This window comes from Candoia aspera, chromosome 3 (assembly GCF_035149785.1).
Source record: "Candoia aspera isolate rCanAsp1 chromosome 3, rCanAsp1.hap2, whole genome shotgun sequence".
NCBI classification, from domain to species: Eukaryota; Metazoa; Chordata; class Lepidosauria; order Squamata; family Boidae; genus Candoia; species Candoia aspera.
In genome coordinates this window covers 130,709,532-130,732,578 of record NC_086155.1, presented here as the reverse complement: position 1 = coordinate 130,732,578, position 23,047 = coordinate 130,709,532, and the positions used below count along the sequence as shown (strand labels likewise).

At 38.5% G+C, this 23,047-nt stretch overlaps 1 protein-coding gene across 3 annotated transcripts in view; it reads left to right on the top strand.

Moving 5' to 3' along the window:
• Nucleotides 1-23,047, top strand: part of CDH9 (cadherin 9) — a 113,505-nt gene that overhangs the window by 51,175 nt on the left and 39,283 nt on the right. For 2 of the 3 annotated variants that reach the window (XM_063300203.1, XM_063300202.1), the window contains exons 3-4: nt 6,657-6,776; nt 8,335-8,502. In XM_063300203.1, coding sequence (XP_063156273.1) covers nt 6,657-6,776; nt 8,335-8,502 — 288 coding nt within the window. The remainder of the gene's footprint in view (nt 1-6,656; nt 6,777-8,334; nt 8,503-23,047) is intronic. The other variant, XM_063300204.1, reaches the window with a different exon arrangement.

Genomic DNA, 23,047 nt, shown 5'->3' with positions numbered 1-23,047 from the left:
ATAAGTCTCCACTAAATATTAAGACTTAACCGCATATTCTGAAAGTTAACTTTGTGGTAGGGTCAGTGGCAGAGATACCTTAGGTTCAGAATATACATTTCTAAGATATATAGTAATGATATGCCTGACATATCCTGTGGATCAGAGTTCAGGATTTTTCTTTGAACTGAATTCTTTTTGCCTTCACCAACCAGGGCCATCAAACTATAGCTGCAACCAGATGTTTCCTCGATGACTTGCATGTTAAATTAATAAGCATTTTCTTTCCATTTGGAAATTATGCCTCAATTTGACTTCTGTCATGACCATTTGCAACCACCAGAGAAATGCTTTATCAATAGAAGGGCAGGGGTCTCCTTTGCTGACTAAATCAAATGCACTAAGTGCATTGTGGAATAATAATAGCAGCTTGTTTTACTCATATCACCATGTTGGTTCCAATTTAAAAAAAAAAAAAAAGACTGGTACACAGAGTAGACAAAGCAATGGAAGACTGCAAATATTTGTGGACGTTTGTGTCGGTATGTGTGTGGAGGTAAATGTGATGCTAATTTTACAAACTCAGAATAAGCATTATGGATTCTTCATGGGTAAAATTGTCCAAAGAGAGAAGATACTCAGAAATGCAGTTACTTCTTTAAAATCAACAGGTTGACCATGGAGAGGTAGAAGGAAGATGGCTATGTTAAAGCTCAAACTGGATGTGCTCTCATTTGGGTCACAGTGCATTCAGTATGTTTTGGTCTCCACATTCCAACCACTAGATTATTGAACTAAAATGGTATTTAAATAAATACTGCGACTGTAACTTAATTGGAACATAATTTCTATACATAAAAGAGCATTCCCTTTGGGGAAAAACTAACGGGAAGGACATGATGGAGGTTAATAGCATTATGAATTGTGTTGATGGAAAGAAATGTTTCTTTCTCTCATAATAGCCTCTGGAAGTTGCAGTAATTCTTCACTGACAACATGTAGAAAAGACCTTGCACTCCATCTTGAAATGACCTCACTGAGATGAGAAAATTAGAGTAGTCCACCTCGTCTGCCTAGGGAGTTTTCCATCCAAAGGAATTGTCTTTAATCTCCTCAGGGAGAGATGAAATCTGCTCACAGAAAACTAAGAAAAAAATTACAGCATAGTTCTGAGGGGGCAGCAGTGTATACCTCCATAACCCAAAATGGAAAAGAGCTGCGAAAAACCTCAGGTATTTATTTCATAAGGTATTTTAATTTTTTTTAAAGTGTTAGACAAATTTTCATGACAGTATCTTCATATTTTAGCTCAACATATAAGTGGCACTGACAGAAATAAATGGCAACCCTGTTGTAAATCTCATTATTAATATAGGGCAACAGTAGGGCTTGAGGATATTTTTAGCCCAAAGTCTGTAATGCAATTCAGGCCACAGCAAAGACCAGTCTACTTAAATTGTTTTCTTTTATCCCCTCTAAGTCCAATTCCAGTGCAAAATTATGTTGAGCATGTTGCATTTTAACATTTTAAAAATATAAGAAAACAAACTCAAAATGAAACCTGCCCTCTAAAGGGTATAGGAAATTTTGTTATATTTTGTCTTTTGGAAAGTATGCTAAATTGGTCCCCACTACTAGGTGAATCTTGGGGAACAGCTATCATCATAGGTCCTATAAATTTGAGTTTATCATTTTAAGTAAATGGCAAATGATTTTAAATGATACACTTACCATTTGAGTTTATCATTATCATCATCCTAAGCTATCAATGGAAAAGGAGCATGTCATATGAAATTTGGATTTGAAGCTTCTGGACATTAGATTAAATCACAGGCTCAGCTACAAAAGTGGCTGGAATGGTGATACAGCTTTAGGCTAACGAGCATCAGAATTAAAACAGGAATGATCATGGTAAATTTGGTGGTTAGAAAAATAAGAAACAGAGTGAGAGCCACAGCCAGATTAAAAAAAAAAAAGAAAGATTATGATAGAAACAGAATTGAAGAGACTAGAATCCAAGACTAGTTTAAAGCAGAGGATTGCAATCAGGGTTACCACTTCTCTGGCTTGGTATTAGCTCCTTATATTTGGGTTGAACTACAGACAGGCGCATGAAACAGGTGAGAAAAGCTTGCATGTATCAGGAGGGAGAGCTCCCAAAACATTGTACAACCTACCATGCCAGTTGACAGATGTGGGGACAGGATAGTGCAGTGCAGTGGGAGAGAGACTCCTGATGAACTGCAGCATCCACTGAAGTTGTGCAAGGCAACAGGACTCTCCTCCCACTGCACTATATTACTTTCCCTTTGTACATTGTTAAATCACAACTAACGGGCATTTGTGGCAGGGGGAGGTTGCATGTTGTGCAGAAAAGATATTCTCACTGCAACACTCAACCTAGGTGTTAACTTCTATTTAAAAGTAGCTCACATAACAGCTGATGGAGTAGCAAGGTTGCATTGTGAAGCAGATGTTTCACTCCCAGTGGACCTTGCAGTCCCCATTCCCCATGTATCAGTTTTAACTATGGACTCAATATTCTTTTGAAAAGATGCTCAGCCTATTTTAAATAGCCCAAGTAATAGCTGATCAGGTGGTGGTATTGCACGGTGAAGTGGTGATCTCCTTCCCATTGCATTGCACAGACCCTCCACCCACCCAGTGTCAGTTGTTAATCAGCTGATCTCTCTTTAAAAGTCAGGACTCTAAGCCAAATCAGCACACAGGCCTGGTGGGTGCAGGGGAAGAGCCTGATCTGAAAACATACAAACAAAACTGGACAGTGCCCAGAACCAGACTGGTGGATATAGTGGTACCTGCCTAGGGGCTAATAGAAACTGGGGTCATCCTACTCCCTAGGGATCACATGACTGCACCACCACATCCAGTGGTTTCATGTAGCTGTTAAATCAAGCTTTGCAGGGCTAGGATCAGAACTGTCCCTCCTACCAACACTGAAACCAGCCTTAGAGGAAAGAGGAGAACCACTGAAGAGCACTGAGTTCCAGAAGTTCCCATTTTTCCATTAGCTTAAAAAGACCTACAAATTATACTGTACAGCAATAAATTTCTGCACACGAATTTGTGAAATTCACTTTTACAACTGACTTAAGATGACGGTAGAAGCCTACTCTATATATGTAACAGAATGATGTATTATAATTAGCTGCAGGTCTGTAATAGGAGATCACATTTCTGAATTACTTACTAAATTAGCAGTTATGGCAGATTTCTAGTTTTTTAGACCAAGTTAATTTAAGTGCAAGAACAGTCAGAATCAGACTCTATAGCCTGCAACGATAAGCAACTTTAAACACTTGCTGGAGAAGAAAAATGACTTAGAATTGAATAAATAAATAAAAATAAGTGATACAGTACATTCTTCCAGAGAAACAATCTGATTCTACTGAATGTTATATTTTTAGCTAACACATTTTTTTAAAGTGACAAGTGGAACTGAGAATGGATGAATCTGTTTTAGTTTTTCTTTGTCCTTTCTCATTCTTTCCATCCATATTCTTAAAAAAAAAAAAAAAAAAAACAGATGTTGATAACTGTACCCATTCCTAAATGGACTATCCCATTTGCTGCATTCTAACTGATCACAATTCCAGATCTGAGACTGTATGTCTTTGCCCTTCAGTATATAATCAAAGACATGGTAAATAGGTCTGTCGCTGGCTGTTAACCATGACTACTATAGCATTCAGTACATAAAAATTCACACTACAGCACCCTACTTCTAACCAGGGGAGTGAAGCAACCACAAAGCTTGGCTTTTCAAAAGTACTTTCTGTTGAAGCAAAGTGACCAACTGAAGCAGATTGGTCAGGCCTCAGTACACAGTGGAGGCAGAAGCTTCTGTGAGATGCTTCTCTGCATAGGGAAAGTGCAAGCTAAGCATCTCAACACAATTCAAAATGTCTATACTGTGAGTCATAGGTATATTGTTGATGTGTGCCTTCGAGTCATTGTTGACTCCTGGTAACTGCCTGGACTAGTCCCTGCAGTTTTATTGGCAAGATTTCAGAAGTGGTTTGCTATTTCCTTCTTCCTAGGGCTGAGAGAGTGACTGGCTCAAGGTCACCCACTGGCTTTGTGCCTAAGGTGGGACTAGAACTCACAGTCTCCCAGTTTCTAGCCTGATGCCTTAATCACTACATCAATCTGACTCATATAATAGATTACCAGTGCTTGAACTAAAAGTAATGTCCATATGACAGACTGCTATTGAGTAGATTCATGTGGGATATTCCTTGATACAGTGATTTCTCAATATGTGTGTGGATACAACCCACCATGCACTGCTCAATATTAGGCTTGCATGTGCATGATTGTTGTTTAATAGGTGCTGTGTTATGGGATAGCTTGCATATGTGACTGGGCTATTGCAAATCTAATATTACTGAGACTTCCATATTTCAAATTAACTGTGTTTCAGAGCAGCCTATTCACACTTAAAAATGTCAGTCACCAAGTGTGTAATAAATGTGTATAGAAAAATTAAGAGTGTTAGATTAGTCCAAGTGATAAATCATCACTAAGCCTCACTCCAGGTTTCAAGAAACCTTTGACAAAATGATTCTATATTTGTTTATACTTCACAACCTTTATCTGTTCATTATTTACAGCTTTCCCTAACATATAAAGTTGTTTGCATGTGATATCTCCTAATATGTGGGTTTTTAATGTTAGTCCATTTTACAATAATTTCCCCAAAGTCCTTGTTGTTTTGAATAACTTTCTCTCCTGCTTTCAGTTTTAATGTCCCAGATGCAATCTCTTTCTGTCCTTTAATGTTAACATCCCTAATATATGCTTCTTTGTTCAACAATAAACATTCATATTTAGATGCAAGATGCAGTCAAAATATTCTTTTTAAAGCAAGAAAAATTGAAGTGATGCCTTTTGGTTTAAAAGAATGGGAAACCAATAGTGTTATATACTTCTGTGTACCATCAATTCAAGAATCCTCATTTTACACTCTAATTACTCAAGCCATAGTACCACCTGTAAGAATTACAACACTTTAAACAAAGTCAAGTGTTTGATAAATACTATACGATGTTGGGATTTGTTCTTTTTTAGCTACATGCAGAGAAATGACAGGTTTTGAATTTACCTGAACTTTATCTTGTTCATTTTTCTACACTGAAATATCACTAACATTCTCATAAGAAAATAACTGTAATTCAAACAGGGCAAATACATTCAGGGGTCCATTTTGTTGTTATGGAAAAAATGCCTCCCCCAGGTCATTTTAGACAAGTTTAATTGCATACCTCAACTCACTTCGGATCCTCCACTTTAGGTCAGTGGTTTTGCTCTTTTCTGAAGCTAAAACTTAATTATGCCATTCCCTCTCAAAGGAGTTTAAAGTAGCTCCATCCATAATGTTATTTAGGCAAGCAGCAAAAAGCATTTCTTTGCTTCACTTGGCTTTGAATGACTTTAAAATAAGATTGTTTAATTCCTGTTGTTTTTATTAGTTACTTCTATTAATGTTTAATTGCTTTTTATATTATTCTTGTAGTATACAAGATAGCTTCCACTTGTACCCTCTTGTTCCATCTCTAGGGTGCTAATGGTGACTTATAGACAAAAAGAAAAAAAAACAATATAAAATAGTTAAACTCTTACTAAATATACATACATAACAACTAACATATTTTTCAATTAATTCAAAAGACCTGGCAGTTGAGGACAATGTTGATTATTTTCCTGAAAGTGGAGAGTCATGGCTAAGCACATATTCCAACAGATTTAGGAATAAAGCACAAGAACTCCTCCTATGTGCCCAATAAATGAGATTGTATAATTAGCAATATCTTTAAGAGTGAAGTGTCTGCTAAGTTTAGTGCCTGAAAACATTCACTATACACCCTTGGCCATTTCTCCTCCAATCTCAGATCATTTTCTTCTGGATGGTTGTAGATACCACATAACCTATCCACAAACTTTAAACAAGGTTGCTGCCCTCAGATATAGGGAAAATGTTGCCCAGTGTTAAAATAAAGATCCATTGCCAATCCACTTTATATGAAATTTTAAGAATTGTTCCATCTTATACCTTTTACCTTAGATAGCAAAGTTTCTTGGTGTATAAACAAGCTAGGTATATAACTTTCTTAAGGCCATGTAGTGGTTTGGAAATACCTTTCCAAACAGATATGTAAATGAACTTACTTTAAAAAAAACAGCAATCTCATAACTAATGTCCATTGCCCATTTTGTGATCATGATTTCTATAAATGGTTAAATATCATGGACCCAAGTAGTTTCAAACATATTGCAATGTGAACTGTGTCTTATATTAGTCACAATTCTTAAAAAGAGATTCTTAAAGCAGCCACTTTATTTTGAAGGAAAACAACAGCAATTAGATCTTAGTCTTCAGTCCAGAACATGGTCTTGATCCAGACAGAGACTGTATCAACCCTGTATCAACTGCTTCCCAAATTTATCTTTGTCTTATAACACACCATAATTGTTATGGGGCCCTGAACTGGATTCAGAATATATTCTGAATCAGAACCAAACAGTTGAATTATATATATGGGATCCATTCGTTCATTTATCTTTGAGTGTAAATAATGTCATTCCTACCATGGTTTTCTATCAGTACAACTTCATTTAATTTCATATTGTGGATTTTTGTTCTTGTTGCTATTCAGGCACTTCTGTCATCCAAGTGACAGCCACAGATGCTGATGACGCTAACTATGGCAACAGTGCCAAAATTGTATATAGCATCCTCCAGGGTCAGCCATATTTCTCAGTGGATCCAGAAACAGGTTAGAATATCCATTGACTTGCTTTGTTTTGGTTATGTGAGCTTTGCATTGTTCCAGTGATGTATAGGAATTGACAGCTTTAATGAGTTTTTCAAAGTTCTATACCTTTTTTTTCTTTTAAATGATTTATTCAAATGCTGTTATACATGCTTGTCCAGCTGGAATGTTCACTGTTAATTTCAAGATATGAGGTAGAATATTGTTGGGCAAGCAATTGTTAGTGTCTCGTCTCAGCTTGGGGGTGGGGGGGTGAGCAAACCGAACATTTTCTCATGGTGTTTCTTCTGGAACAATAGTTTGTCAACTTTGAGACTTCAGCAAATGCCAGCCTTGTCAGCCTGTTTTACTGGCTGTGGAAATCATCTCTGAGATAAGCCAGACTGAAAACTGGCCATGAACTATAGGAGGGCAGCTGATTCATCAACCTGGTCCTCTGGCTTCATTTGCAAATCGTTTACATGACCATGGTGAATGTGAAGCCACAGCTGCTGGATGGATTAAGTTGCATGAGTTGCATGATATTTTGGAATAGCTAATGTGCCACAAGAGGCCAAATAAACAAAACAAAACAATCCCTCACACCCACACATACCAGTTCTGAGCCAGTTCAGTTAAAATTGTAAGAATGCTTTACCTATAAGGATGTTCAAAAAAAAAAAAAAAAAAGGAACAGAAGTTTCAGTAATAGCAAAGATGATCACCTTGGCTTTTACTTAGTGAATTTGCACATTGTTCAGTCAGCATAAAAATAATGAAAGAGATAATGGGGAGAAGAGTACAACTAGGTAGGTAAACATATTGTCTCTTTCCTTATCATCTTAAGTGCCCTGTTTCATTTTCGCCCTGAGTGTTAACAATGATTTAGGAAGAAATTGTTCTCACATGCAACAGAAGGACACATTGCAATGATAAGATAATAATTTGGATTGTGCCATTCAAGTCTGCAAATGGTTATTGCCAAGTTAGATTTATCTTCCCTCTCCTCTATATAATATATACTGTAATACATTAGAAGGATTCTTCTCTCTCATGTGGTAGTTTAATGTTTACATGCAGGAATAGTTTAGAAAGTGCTTCCTCACATTGAAATGATACCATCTGCTTCATGTACAGATCAAGTCCCTCCCATGATCCTGGAGAGGACTGCAAATGCCTACGTACAGTATTACATCTTTTGGGATTGGCTTTAAAATCTCTCTCTCTCTCTCTCTCTCTCTCTCTCTCTCACACACACACACACACACACACAAGCACACACACACAAAGTTTCATTATAACAGATGTAGCCATTTTAGCGTGTTCTCTGTTTTGCTAGAAAGATAATTACATTGATTTGACTGCCCATCTAAAAATAGGAGTCTCCCCCTTTTTTTCTTTGCTGTGACATTAAACTGAACTGAAAGTTTTATTTCATTACATACACCTTCAGTTATGTTTGTTTGTTGTGGATTAACTGGTACAGCATATCTGACACAAATCCATTTTAATACTCTTTTTCATCTCTCTCTGCCTCTCTTCAATCATTTATTTTTTTTCCCCCTCTATTCTTTTCCACAAGGTATAATCAAGACTGCTTTGCCAGATATGAGCAGAGAAAATCGAGAACAGTACCAAGTGGTCATCCAAGCCAAGGATATGGGGGGCCAGATGGGCGGATTATCAGGAACCACCATGGTGAACATTACCCTGACTGACATCAATGACAATCCACCTCGATTCCCTCAGAGTATGGATTTTTTAATAATTCTGATATGTTCAAAAAGCCTCTAAGTTCATTCACCATCTGTGACAGAAATGCAAATGAATTGACATTGCAACTATTTAAGGTCTTACCATAATCTATATATTGCTAGAAAATTCTTGCCTTAAAGCTTTCTAATTGTGGTATTAACTTAGTCATAGGAGGCTGTCCAGCTCGAAATCCTAAAAATACAGTAATCTTGTCTACTTGTAAAATGTTCTGGTTGTCATAGTAGTCAGTGGTAGAAAGCAGGGATGGAGATGGGTTCTAAGATCCACTTGGTTATGCCTGACTTGAGATTTCCTCTGTTGATGGCAGGTCTATATCTGAAATGGAAGGGGAGACATTCCTATTTTCTCAGGTACCACAAGGTCTTTATACAGCCCCGATTGATGTTTTAAATGTCTTCCCATCTATTTTGTACCTCAGGGGCCCCAATTAACTAGGCAGTTTCATGAATTACAACAGGCAGAATGCTTAGATGTGATGATGTCACAAAATCTTCTCCACTTTCTAGAAAAATCAGGGATATCAGTATATCTGAAACCACTCCTCATAAAAGTTAGAAAGTTCATCCAGTGTGGTCAGTTAACAACCAACACAACCAATCTTGCCAAGAATTATCATTGTTCTAGTCTATCATCCACTTTCATCACATGCTCAATGTATACAAGTTCAGGGATAAATACTCAGAACCAAATGCAGGCATTCAGCAAAATGTAGGCATTATCACATAGCCTGCCTGGAAACAGTGGAGTCATGAATGAGAGTGACAACAGTGTGTTGCCCTTTGGGACTTTGCTGCATCAGATAAACTTGTAGGAATAAGTATGAATGATAGAACCAGTCACCTATATTCCATCCAGGTTTCAATAATAATAGACTATTTCCACTTCTCTCATCAAAAGGCAAAAGTTAAGACCCAGTGGAAAACCGGCACAGCAGTCCTGTGTATCTGACAGAATGGGGGGAAAAAATCCTGTTAATCATTTTTTGAAGAGCTCTGGGACATGAACCAGCAAAAAGAAATGCCTACAGCACCACCAGTGAAAGACAAAAGCAAGTGTGACTAAACATGGGTAATTGTTCAGGCTTAAGCCTACACTTAAGGCAATAACAGAGGCAAAAAGGCAATACTTCTCCAGCCTTACTGCATCCTTGGATTGCCAACCAACAGCCCTTTATAAAGTGTCCCATAACCTTTTGAGGAAGGATGGGCTGAAAGTACATTTATTGGGTCGCTATATTTGCAAGGTTTCTGGAGGATAAAATCACTGAGATTTGCTTGGAGTTAGATGACAGCTGGACAAATCCAGTAGGGGTGACTGAGACTATATCTTGCAATATTATCTGGGATGAGTTTGAGGAAGTGGGTAGGGTCATCTGTAACATCAGGTCTGCCATCTGTAGGTTAGATCCCTCTCATTCCTAATTGAGGAAAGCTTCCAGAGAGCTGGCAGGAGGTTGCATAAATACATCCTTGAGAAAGAGAGAGAAGTAACCAATCTCCTACCTCACCTTTCTGGGGAAGGTTGTTAAGAAGGTGATGGCTCTGGAGCTGAGGAGGACCCTAGATGAAATGGATTATCTGGATCCTTTTCAGTCAGAATTCAAGCTTGGGCATAGTACCAAGGTTCCACTGATCACTCTTCTCCATGACCTGAGGCATGATCCTCCCAATCCTGTTCTCAACTGCCTTTGATACGGTCAATCATGATAACTTTCTGTACTGCCACCAGAAACTGGGAATGGGGGTGGGTGGGGGTGCTGTGTTGCAGAAGTTTTCCTCCTTCCTTTGAAGACAGTTCCAGTTGTGAGGAAGGTCAGGTCTCTCTCTGTTGCCACAGAAATTTATACTGTCTCCCTTTCTATTTAAAATCTACATGAAACCACTGGGGGAGGTCCTCTGACAGCACAGGCTTTTATCATCAGTATGCTGGTGATACTTAGCTGTATAACTTGATCCAAGACCAAACAGAAGATGATTCTGAGTTGCTTTCCCAGTGCCTGGAGGGTTTGAAGGATGGGGAACAACAGATCAGGCTCAACCCCAGAAAGACCCAGTGGTTCTGAGTTTGGACACCTGGCAGTAATAATATAAGGGCACAGGGAAATGTTTTTGTCTCTCAACTTTTATTGTTATAATGCTGAAGTTAAACATGTTTGGCCTAAGCAGCTCCTTATGAAAGGTCACAACTGAAAAGGCAGGACTTCTCCACCCAATGTAACCTATGTTCTGGACAACTGATCAAGTGCTATGAACTCCTTCATTGATTCATTATTGTTTTCCACCTCATTTGTCTCCTTAAAAAAAAAAAAAGTGTTGGTTCCCTATATGTTTACAGACCACTGAGTCTCACACAGAAAACATTGTTGGGAAAGCTTCTTCTTCTTCTTCTTCTTCTTCTTCTTCTTCTTCTTCTTCTTCTTCTTCTTCTTCTTCTTCCTCTTCCTCTTCCTCTTCCTCTTCCTCTTCCTCTTCCTCTTCCTCTTCCTCTTCCTCTTCCTCTTCCTCTTCCTCTTCCTCTTCCTCTTCCTCTTCCTCTTCCTCCTCCTCCTCCTCCTCCTCCTCCTCCTCCTCCTCCTCCTCCTCCTCCTCCTCCTCCTCCTCCTCCTCCTCCTCCTCCTCCTCCTCCTCCTCCTCCTCCTCCTCCTCCTCCTCCTCCTCCTCTTCTTTTGTAATTATTTTGATAATCAGAGTTTGCATGATAATTATTTAGATGTCTTCAGCAGCTCCAGGACACCTTAGCCTTTCAAATCATAATAGGAGGGTACATTGCTTCATGTATAGGCTCCTGTACTCACAAACAATGTCAAAAACATTGCAGTTGAGCTATAAGCCAGGCTGCATAGCAATGCGATTCCAGAATGCCACATACCACAGAGCATGCTGCTTCCACAAATTCTAGTCTGGGTTCATTTTTTATCACACTTATGTAATGTGTGTATTGATTTTCATTCATCACTTGGGTAAGAGGTCTACTTAAGATTCAGGGGTGTGATAGGGTGATCAATCAAACAAGCTGCTGAACTCAGATATGCTATAAAATATATGCTGTTGTTGTTTATTCGTTTAGTCGCTTCCGACTCTTCGTAACTTCATGGACCAGCCCACGCCAGAGCTTCCTGTCAGTCGTCAACACCCCCAGCTCCCCCAGGGATGAGTCCGTCACCTCTAGAATATCATCCATCCACCTTGCCCTTGGTCGGCCCCTCTTCCTTTTGCCCTCCACTCTCCCTAGCATCAGCATCTTCTCCAGGGTGTCCTGTCTTCTCATTATGTGGCCAAAGTATTTCAGTTTTGCCTTTAATATCATTCCCTCAAGTGAGCAGTCTGGCTTTATTTCCTGGAGGATGGACTGGTTGGATCTTCTTGCAGTCCAAGGCACTCTCAGAATTTTCCTCCAACACCACAGTTCAAAAGCATCGATCTTCCTTCTCTCAGCCTTCCTTATGGTCCAGCTCTCGCAGCCATATGTTACTACGGGAAACACCATTGCTTTAACTATGCGGGCCTTTGTTGTCAGTGTGATGTCTCTGCTCTTAACTATTTTATCGAGATTTGTCATTGCTCTTCTCCCAAGGATTAAGCGTCTTCTGATTTCCTCACTGCAGTCAGCATCTGCAGTAATCTTTGCACCTAGGAATACAAAGTCTTTCACTGCTTCTACATTTTCTCCCTCTATTTGTCAGTTATCAATCAAGCTGGTTGCCATAATCTTGGTTTTTTTGAGGTTTAGCTGCAAGCCAGCTTTTGCACTTTCTTCTTTCACCTTCATCATAAGACTCCTCAGTTCCTCTTCACTTTCAGCCATCAAAGTGGTATCATCTGCATATCTGAGATTCTTAATGTTTCTTCCAGCGATTTTAACTCCAGCCTTGGATTCCTCAAGCCCAGCATGTCGCATGATGTGTTCTGCATACAAGTTTAATAGGTAGGGTGAGAGTATACAGCCCTGCCGTACTCCTTTCCCAATCTTAAACCAGTCCGTTGTTCCGTGGTCTGTTCTTACTGTTGCTACTTGGTTGTTATACAGATTCTTCAGGAGGGATACAAGATGACTTGGTATCCCCATACCACTAAGAACTTGCCACAATTTGTTATGGTCCACACAGTCAAAGGCTTTAGAATAGTCAATAAAACAGAAATAGATGTTTTTCTGAAACTCCCTGGCTTTTTCCATTATCCATCGGATATTGGCAATTTGGTCCCTAGTTCCTCTGCCTTTTCTAAAGCCAGCTTGTACATCTGGCAATTCTCGCTCCATGAATTGCTGAAGTTTACCTTGCAGGATCTTGAGCATTACCTTACTGGCATGTGAAATGAGTGCCACTGTTCGATAGTTTGAACATTCTTTAGTGTTCCCCTTTGTTGGTATGGGGATATAAGTTGATTTTTTCCAATCTGATGGCCATTCTTGTGTTTTCCAAATTTGCTGGCATATAGCATGCATTACCTTGACAGCATCATTTTGCAAGATTTTGAACAGTTCAGCTGGGATGCCGTCGTCTCCTGCTGCCTTGTTATTAGCAATGCTTCTTAAGGCCCACTCAACCTCACTCTTCAGGATGTCTGGCTCTAGCTCACTGACCACACCATCAAAGCTATCCCCGATATTGTTATCCTTCCTATACAGGTCTTCTTTATATTCTTGCCACCTTTTCTTGATCTCTTCTTCTTCTGTTAGGTCCTTGCCATCTTTGTTTTTGATCATGCCCATTTTTGCCTGGAATTTACCTCCAATGTTTCTAATTTTCTGGAACAGGTCTCTTGTCCTTCCTATTCTATTGTCTTCTTCCACTTCTGCACATTGCTTGTTTAAAAATAATTCCTTATCTCTTCTGGCTAACCTCTGGAATTTTGCATTTAATTGGGCATATCTCCCCCTATCACTGTTGCCTTTTGCTTTCCTTCTTTCTTGGGCTACTTCTAGTGTCTCAGCAGACAGCCATTTTGCCTTCTTGGTTTTCTCTTTCTTTGGGATGTATTTTGTTGCCGCCTCCTGAACAATGCTGCCAACTTCTGTCCAGAGTTCTTCCAGGACCCTGTCTACTAAGTCCAGTCCCTTAAAATCTATTCTTCACCTCCACTGCATATTCCTTAGGAATATTAGTGAGCTCATATCTAGCTGATCTGTGGGTCTTTCCTAATCTCTTTAGTCTGATCCTAAATTGTGCAAGAAGAAGTTCGTGATCTGAACTACAGTCAGCTCCAGGTCTTGTTTTTACCGACTGTACAGATGTCCGCCACCTTTGGCTGCAAAGGATGTAATCAATCTGATTTCGGTGTTGTCCATCTGGTGAAGTCCATGTATAAAGCCGTCTCTTAGGTTGTTGGAAGAGAGTGTTTGTTATGCAGAGTGAATTGTCTTGGCAAAATTCTATCTGCCTATGTCCTGCTTCATTTTGTTCTCCCAGGCCATACTTACCTGTAATTCGAGGTGTCATTTGACTGCCCACCTTAGCATTCCAGTCTCCTGTGATGAAAATAACATCTCTTTTAGGCGTGTTGTCCAGTAGGTGCTGCAGATCCTCATAGAACTGCTCTACTTCAGCTTCTTCAGCATTTGTGGTTGGGGCGTATATTTGGATCACTGTGATGTTAGATGGCTTGCCCTGAATTCGAATTGAGATCATTCTGTCGTTTTTTGGGTTGTATTCAAGCACTGCTTTAGCCACTTTACTATTAATTATGAAGGCTACTCCATTTCTTCTGTGGTCCTCTTGTCCACAGTAGTAGATCTGGTGGTCATTTGATGTGAAGTGGCCCATTCCAGTCCATTTCAGTTCACTGACGCGCAAAATGTCTATCTTTAATCTTGACATCTCACCAATAACCACATCCAATTTGCCCTGGCTCATAGATCTTACATTCCAGGTTCCAATGGTGTGTTGATCCTTAGAACATCGGATTTGCCGTTCACCACCAGCACCGTCGGCCACTAGCCGTCCTTTCGGCTTTGAGCTAGCTGCGTCATCACGTCTGGGGCTAGTTGAGCTCATCCTCTGTCCCTCCCCAGTAGCATTTTGACCATCTTCCGACCTGGGGGTCTCATCTTCCGATGGTATACCGACATATCTCTGGTTGTACTGATCGATTTAGTTTTCACGGCAAGAATACTGGGGTGGGTTGCCATTACCTTCCCCAGGGATCGCATTTAGTCTGACCTCTCTGTCATGACCTTCCCGTCTTGGGTGGCCCTTCACGGTTTAGCTCATGGCATCATTGAGGTGCTCAAGCTCCAGCACCACGACAAGGTAACGATCCTTTGCTGAAGAAAATATATGCTACTTGGTGACAATATCATAATGAGAATGAAAGTGTCTTAGTGGAAGAAGAAGCTTTGTTAATGATATTATTTTTTCAGCTCTTATTATTTCCTATAGAACTTAGGTGAACAAAAAACATGTAAGGGCTTATAGTAAACCTTCTTTCAAATTAGTTATTTTAATTACTATCTGTGTTAATGTATTTGCAATTCATCAACAAATAAGAAAATGTTTACTATAATATTAACATAATACGTAATATTAAAAAAAAAAAAATGGATCCCATTGCCTAGGGTTACCATATCCGGGCTGCAAAAAGTTCAGATGACTTCTAGATGGGAGCAAAGAGAAACAGAACAGAATGTTGCCATCTTGTGGCTATCTGGGGTTTTCCAGCCCAGATAAAATTACCTTAACTAAGCTTTCATGCATTAAATAGCATCCTGTGTTTGTGAGGACAACCTAGGCCAATAATTCTCAACTTTCGAAGTCTAGCATCCTTTCAGTCTATCAAAAACTATTCTGGGACCTGTGAAGATCGAAACAATGTTCTGTTTTTTGAAGGAGGACATATAGATGCATAAAGGCATTATATTATTGTTTTTTATCATTTTCAATAAGTTTTAAGATTTACCTAAAGTTTTTCAAACTTACAATATATCTTACTTTGAATACTTCCATGTCTCAGCAGTAGTGTGAATACTGGTGAGAACCACTGACTTAGGCATTCATACAATCTTTATTTTTAAAGCCTGGCCCTGTACTAGACCTTGAAAATCAGCTTTAAAGGAATTGCTTGAAAGTGGAGAATGAATATTTTGCCTATCCAGTTTTTCAGTTCCAATTCATTGTTTCCTACTTTAACAGATTCTAGACTTGACTTCACACTGTCATGAATCAGAACCCATACACTGAGGGCCAGATAGCTATGGTTTCAAGTGTATGTTCTTGAACAACACTGCCAAATTTTGGTTTTTGGCTATTTTAAGATACAAAATTCATGACCACTGTCACTTACTTTGTATTATTGCACTGCCTGTGTATATTTCACTCCCTGTTATTAAATACCACCTCCCAATACCACCTCTGCTGTAGATGAAAAATAATGGTTTGTGGGAACAATTTGGAGAATAAAAATGGTGATGGATGAGGAATTAAACATTAGGGTATACTAAACATCCAAGACTGAATTTGAACCATCACTTTGGTTCAATAAATCAATTTTGTTCAATTTGTCAAATCAGTCTTAATTTTAATCTTGATTCAATACTCTATCTCTTTCTCATGTGTGTGCATGTGGGCAAAAATACATCAAACTGCTGAATCAGTTGAAATAAATTTGATATTTGATTCAACACATCAAACCACTTTGGCAATTCAATCCAAAGGAGTGATCCAATATTGGATTTAAAGATTTAATTTGCAGGTGATTCAATCAAATCATCTTTGGATTGAGTCTCTGAAACTATTATTTGCATGGCCTTATTAAATATACTAATTTCCTAATAACAAGGCAGCAGGAGACGATGGCATCCCAGCTGAACTGTTCAAAATTTTGCAAGATGATGCTTTCAAGGTAATGCATGCTATATGCCAGCAAATTTGGAAAACACAAGAATGGCCATCAGATTGGAAAAAAATCAACTTATATCCCCATACCAAAAAAGGGAAACACTAAAGAATGTTCAAACTATTGAACAGTGGCACTCATTTCACATGCCAGTAAGGTAATGCTCAAGATCCTGCAAGGTAGACTTCAGAAATTCATGGAGCGAGAATTGCCAGATGTACAAGCTGGGTTTAGAAAAGGCAGAGGAACTAGGGACCAAATTGCCAATATCCGATGGATAATGGAAAAGGCCAGGGAGTTTCAGAAAAAAACATCTATTTCTATTTTATTGACTATTCTAAAGCCTTTGACTGTGTGGACCATAACAAATTGTGGCAAGTTCTTAGTGGTATGGGGATACCAAGTCATCTTGTATGCCTCCTGAAGAATCTGTATAATGACCAAGTAGCAACAGTAAGAACAGACCACGGAACAACAGACTGGTTTAAGATTGGGAAAGGAGTGCGGCAGGGCTGTATACTCTCACCCTACCTATTCAGCTTGTACACAGAACACATCATGCGACATGCTGGGCTTGAGGAATCCAATGCTGGAGTTAAAATTGCTGGAGGAAACATTAACAATCTCAGATATGCAGATGATACCACTTTGATGGCTGAAAGCGAAGAGGAACTGAGGAGTCTTATGATGAAGGTGAAAGAAGAAAGTGCAAAAGCTGGCTTGCAGCTAAACCTGAAAAAAACCAAGATTATGGCACCCAGCTTGATTGATAACTGGCAAATAGAGGGAGAAAATGTAGAAGCAGTGAAAGACTTTGTATTTATAGGTGCGAAGATTACTGCAGATGCTGACTGCAGTCAGGAAATCAGAAGACGCTTAATCCTTGGAAGAAGAGCAATGACAAATCTCGATAAAATAGTTAAGAGCAGAGACATCACACTGACAACAAAGGCCCGCATAGTTAAAGCAATGGTGTTCCCCATAGTAACATACGGCTCCAAGAGCTGGACCATAAGGAAGGCTGAGCGAAGGAAGATAGATCCTTTTGAACTGTGGTGTTGGAGGAAAATTCTGAGAGTGCCTTGGACTGCAAGAAGATCAAACCAGTCCATCCTCCAGGAAATCAAGCCAGACTGCTCACTTGAGGGAATGATATTAAAGGCCAAACTGAAATACTTTGGCCACATATTGAGAAGACAGGACACCCTGGAGAAGATGCTGATGCTAGGGAGAGTGGAAGGCAAAAGGAAGAGGGGCCGACCAAGGGCAAGGTGGATGGATGATATTCTAGAGGTGACAGACTCGTCCCTGCAGGAGCTGGGGCTGTTGACGACTGACAGGAAGCTCTGGCGTGGGTTGGTCCATGAAGTCACGAAGAGTTGAAAGCGACTAAACGAATAAACAACAACATTAAATATACCCTCCTTGCCATTTCTTGTTTTATTTTGGCTTTTTCAGAAAAGACTAACTTCTCAATTAAACAAATCCACATTGTAGTGTATAATATTCTGTTTATCTCTTAACCAGTAAGATACTGCAGGAGAAAAATTTGGAGCAGAAAAATGGTTGGCATCATTCTTATATATTCCACCTAGGTGGGAGTCAAAGAAAGACAATATTTCCTGTAACCATTTCATGTCATTTTAGATTAACAGCATGACTGTGATTTACATTGCCAAAGTAAGTTGCATTCTAAGCTTTTCTGTTTATGCAGAAACAACACAATATGGCTGTTCGTTTTGAACCCACAATTAAAATGCCCTTGCCACATAAATTTACCCTTATTAACTGACTAACCTGTCTATATACCTGTGACTGTCTAAGCAATGTGGGAACACAATTAATAAATGTATCATGATTTGGCAAGTCCTTTTCTCTCCTCATTCAAGACTTGCCTGCCTGCTGACTGGTAATGCTCCGGGATTCTCTGTGCTCCCTGCCTCAATTTGGATTGGAGCCATTCTGAAAATGCTTCTGTTCCCCAACCATCTTATTTGTACAGGTGCAACTTTTCAAAATTGGATAGAGAAACATACTTCTCCCAAAGCTAAACTTTCCTCCAGCTGAGACATGGTCAACAATTATTTTAGATTTTAGACATTGGTTTGGAATTATTTAGGATTTCCTGACCTTGAAATAACAGTCAGGATGGTAGTGGCAGATAACAGGCTGTCAGGAACAGTAACATTTATTTCCAGTACAATTAGGAAAATATGTTATCAGGTGTGGGTTATTGTGCAGTTCCTGGCCTCTCCAGACTCCTGCCTTACCCTTTTGTAAACCACTGCCAATTAGTCTCAGTGTTACCAAACGAGATGGTCTGATTCCATAGGATAGATTCTTCTATGCCTATTAGTCTCGAAATTTTCTACTTCAGTGATGCAAGATACCCAAAATGAGTCAAGCAGTCCCACCAACCCTCTCCCCCCTCATATTTACTCCTATCTGGAAGCAGGTGAAATATGGGCACCCGCACACAAACCAGTTCAGATATTACACCAAGAACTTAAAGACCTGTTTTGGGGGATACAGTTTACCTTCCAATGATTTTTGACCCAGTCTACCTGCAAAGTTAACTTGGCACACTGTGTTCGCAGGTTATTTTTATCATTTTTTTCTCCATTTATATAAAATATTTTAATTGCTGAAAGAATTTTCTCTCTGGGTTTCCTCTGAGGACACTGAAACAAGTTTTAACTTAAAATGCAAATAGATATGGAAGAGATTTGGCAAAACTCCTCAATTCAGTCCAACAATCTGAATACCTCCTCACACTTTTCACTTAAAACATTTTTTTTTCAGTCTGTCCAAGGGAACATGCACCCAAAGAGAACAAACATACTTAATGAATGATAGTTAGCAAACTATAGTGGTTACTAAGCTTAAACAAACCACACCAGAGCCTAATAAGATAGGTGGGTTCATATATTACAGTATGTTAAACCATAATATGGTTAATTTTGTTTTGTCTTATTTATTGTAGTTTGTAAACCATGATTTATTGCTTATTGTATTATGAGAGCCTATATGTATGTCTGTATGAAAGAAAATGCCTGGGTTCACCCATCACTGAGTCGCAGTATACTTAATGATGATTTATTGAATAAACTACAATTGGCTGGACTTGCACCACATGCTAAGCCATAAACCACAATATACAAACCGCAATGACTGGCTTCATCCAGAACACGAAGCCCAAACCAAACAAACTACCTTATAGTTCAGCTCCTTATGTGACCTTGGTCACAGTGAGAAAAAAAGAATGAATTTTCACTTTGATTCATAGGGTCCGATACAAGCCATAATGCTAATGCATGTGACCTGATGTCCTGATACAAATGACGTGAATTTGCATCTTTTGTGCAGTGACAACTTTACAGACATGATGTTACTCCCTCCCACCACCCAATGAAGTGACGGATTGGGAAATTGCTTCATGCAAATGCTTTTGGGATCTACAGAACAGATAGTATTGCTGACCTGAAATTGGGCAAACTGTAGTGAACAGCAGAGGCAATGTATATATGTGTTTATCTTGAAAATGGCCATTTGTGTCTGTAGCAGCAAGATGCTGACGACAAACTTTGTTTCCCAGTGTATTTCTGATATGCTGAAAACAGGTAATGGGTACCTTGTATGCTAGCTTAATTGTAGGAACAGCTCCACATCTCCCCCTAAAGGGTTCTTTTCCCATAAACAATATCTTGTTCAATGCTGTTATAGAACTTGCATGCTATAATTGAGAACAAATTATTCATTTTGTTTTGAGAAAAAAGGGAAAGAGAGACTTTTCTAAAGAGAGAGAGAGAGAGAGAGAGAGAGAGAGAGATCTGTCCTTTCGTATATTGACATTTTATCAGAGTTCCTTTAAGCCAGCATGTATCTGCCAACATTGATTTAAGGCTGTTTTAGCATTGTCTCTTGTCAGTTGAAATTGAAACTCAAAAACCTGGATTGTGATTACAATAGTATAGCTTTCCTTTATTGACCATGTGAGCATAAGTTTAATTAGGTTCTTGGTGGAAATATAGGTAGAAAAATACACATTCAGGATTCCTATTTATTTTTAAGCATTCATCAAATTACTGTGCTATACTTGATAAGATTAACGATGGCTGTAATCCAGTGCATATTTACTGGGGGACAGCTTCACTGAGTAAGCTTTTTAAAAAGTTAGTGCAAGACTTGTACATTAGACAGAATGTGGTAGAATTCAAACCTGTACCAGTTTTGACTGCATGTGGATGAAGGGAATCTTCTTTTTAAAAAATCAATTTCAATTTTAAAATGTACATTCATTCTCTACAAATTAGAATGTCACTACAAAATAATTAGTCTAGCATGTAACCTGATGTTAGACTTTAGTATATGGAAGAAAGTTTGAGTGTTTATATGTATCAGGGAGAGGAGAAGTTTAAAATAATGGATGGCCAATAAGAAATAAAATCTTTTGCATGGTAGCAATTCAGAAGTTTTAACCTTTCAGACTTTAGCTCCACTCCACCTAATGCATAGAATGAGTCTCTGTCTGATTGCATCAAAGTAAAACATTCCTTAACAGAACAGTGACTCTTTGGGGATTTTCAAATGTCTTAGAGACAAACCCCAGGGACAACTTTAGGCCTCAAGTACTTGTGTGATACATTCCTCATGGATCTGCTCTTTATAACAGTTCTGCAGCTTCTCAATAATCAGAAAAGGACACAGCAGCTTACTTCTTCTGCTGACTTTGAGCACAATACCTGTAATTGTCAAATACAGGAATAGGCAAGCTGGTCCTGTCCAAAAGTTTAAACTTCCATCAGCTCTTGCCACTGTAGTGAATTATATGAGTTTATGGGACTTATAGTATAAAACAGGCTTCATTGCCTTCTTATGGTCTAAGTTGAAGGGATACATGCCCTCTTTTTTCCCCTGCAGCTTTAGAAGCAACCCCATCTCAGTGCCTCTTTTCAGAATTTCTTAAATGCATTGGTTATAAATGGTCAGAGATAGAATCATCAAGATACAGAAAACTGCCATATCTGCGTCAGACCTTTGACCCATCTATATGGAAATGGTTTACACTGACAGAACTAATTATCCAGCGGTTTAGAAAAAAATCTTCCCAAATCCTGCTAAGAAATGCCAAAGAGTCATGTTGTGCACAACAAACAACCTGTATCATTGAGCTATACAATAAAAAAACATAGTTTTTTTTTTTTTTTCTATGAAGGCAAATGCAGGGTTTACTTTCTGTGTGGTAGATCAAGGTATCCAGTTGCTCATAAAAGAGACTAAGGAGAGATAATAAACTTACCTGCATGCACTAGTCCTTTATCCCAACATCACAAGTAAGTAATCAGTTGCTAAAAGGGTCCAGGTTCTATGTCGGGATGTTGAAAACCTTCTCTCAAATGAGCGTATCAGTTTAAGAACTAGGTATTTTTTATTCACCAGCCTTTCTGTGGCCATGTTTGGCAAAGCACCCATATAAATCTATGTAATAAACAAACAAAAAGTAAATAACTTTGATCAAACTGCTTCTGCTTTAGTCACTTAACTGTTTTTAATCTCATCACTGAGTCCAGAAGGATCCCCGAGATACTTTCCTTACAATGCTGTTATGCTGTATCAAAGCATAAATAACCAGCTAAAATATGCAATTAAAATTATACAATTCTTGTGTATGATTAATATTAGTTGTTCAAAACAATAAGCAAGAGCTCCCAACAACCATTATCAGCAAGTAAGCCAAACTTTCAACTGCATTAACAAATATAATTATTGTTTTCAAAAAAAGCTTCCTAAAACACAGAGGAAATGTAAGTCAATAGACTTCTTCTAGTGTAGAGTTTCACAGAAAGGGAATTATTTTGGGAGGGCCTGGACCTTGAGTCTCTTCACTGACAATCCATACTAGCTCATAATATAAAAGTGGTTTACAAGTGCCACCTTCTTTGGTAGTTCTTTTTTTTAACCTCCTCGCCTAGCCTACAGCCTTGGTATATCTTGATGGTATTTCATCTAAGCAGTAGCCAGATCTTAATCCTGGTTGTTTTTTTGAAGAGCTTCCAACTTTGGTTAGGTGCTGCCAACCTTTCTCTAATTACTTTGTGAGCCTCAGAAATCTATGGTTGCAAAATAAGAGCCTATTAGATTACCTAAACATAGAAGAAAATTCAAATAAGAAGTCCCATGTCATTGAAGTGAATCTGCATTTAAATGTTGCCTCTTTACTCTCTATCCCATGGGCTACAAGCTTTGTCAAAAATGCAATACTAACATTTGTAATTTGGGTTCCTATTATGAAAGATACATTCCACTATTAGCCTGGAAGTCCTCATTTTTTTTTTTTAGATAAATGGTAATTTTATGTAATGAAGGAAAAGAAAAGTTAAATATAGCAAAATAAACTGCATGTTACAAAAAAGAAGGAAAAAAAGTAGCAGAAAAAAGATTCATTTAGAAACTATAAATAATTATATAAAATTAATCCAGTCATTAAGCTTATCATTACATCTAGACTACATATCACCATGTTATATAATCTCATTTTTATACATAGAGACTTTTCAAAAATATATTACAAACTCATTCCTTACAATCAGCAGAGTAAGTATCTTCCCATTTAAGTAAAATTCTCCAAGCTTGATAGAGCTATTCATGAGATGACAAATTCCGTATATTAGGGATATAATTCAATATCAC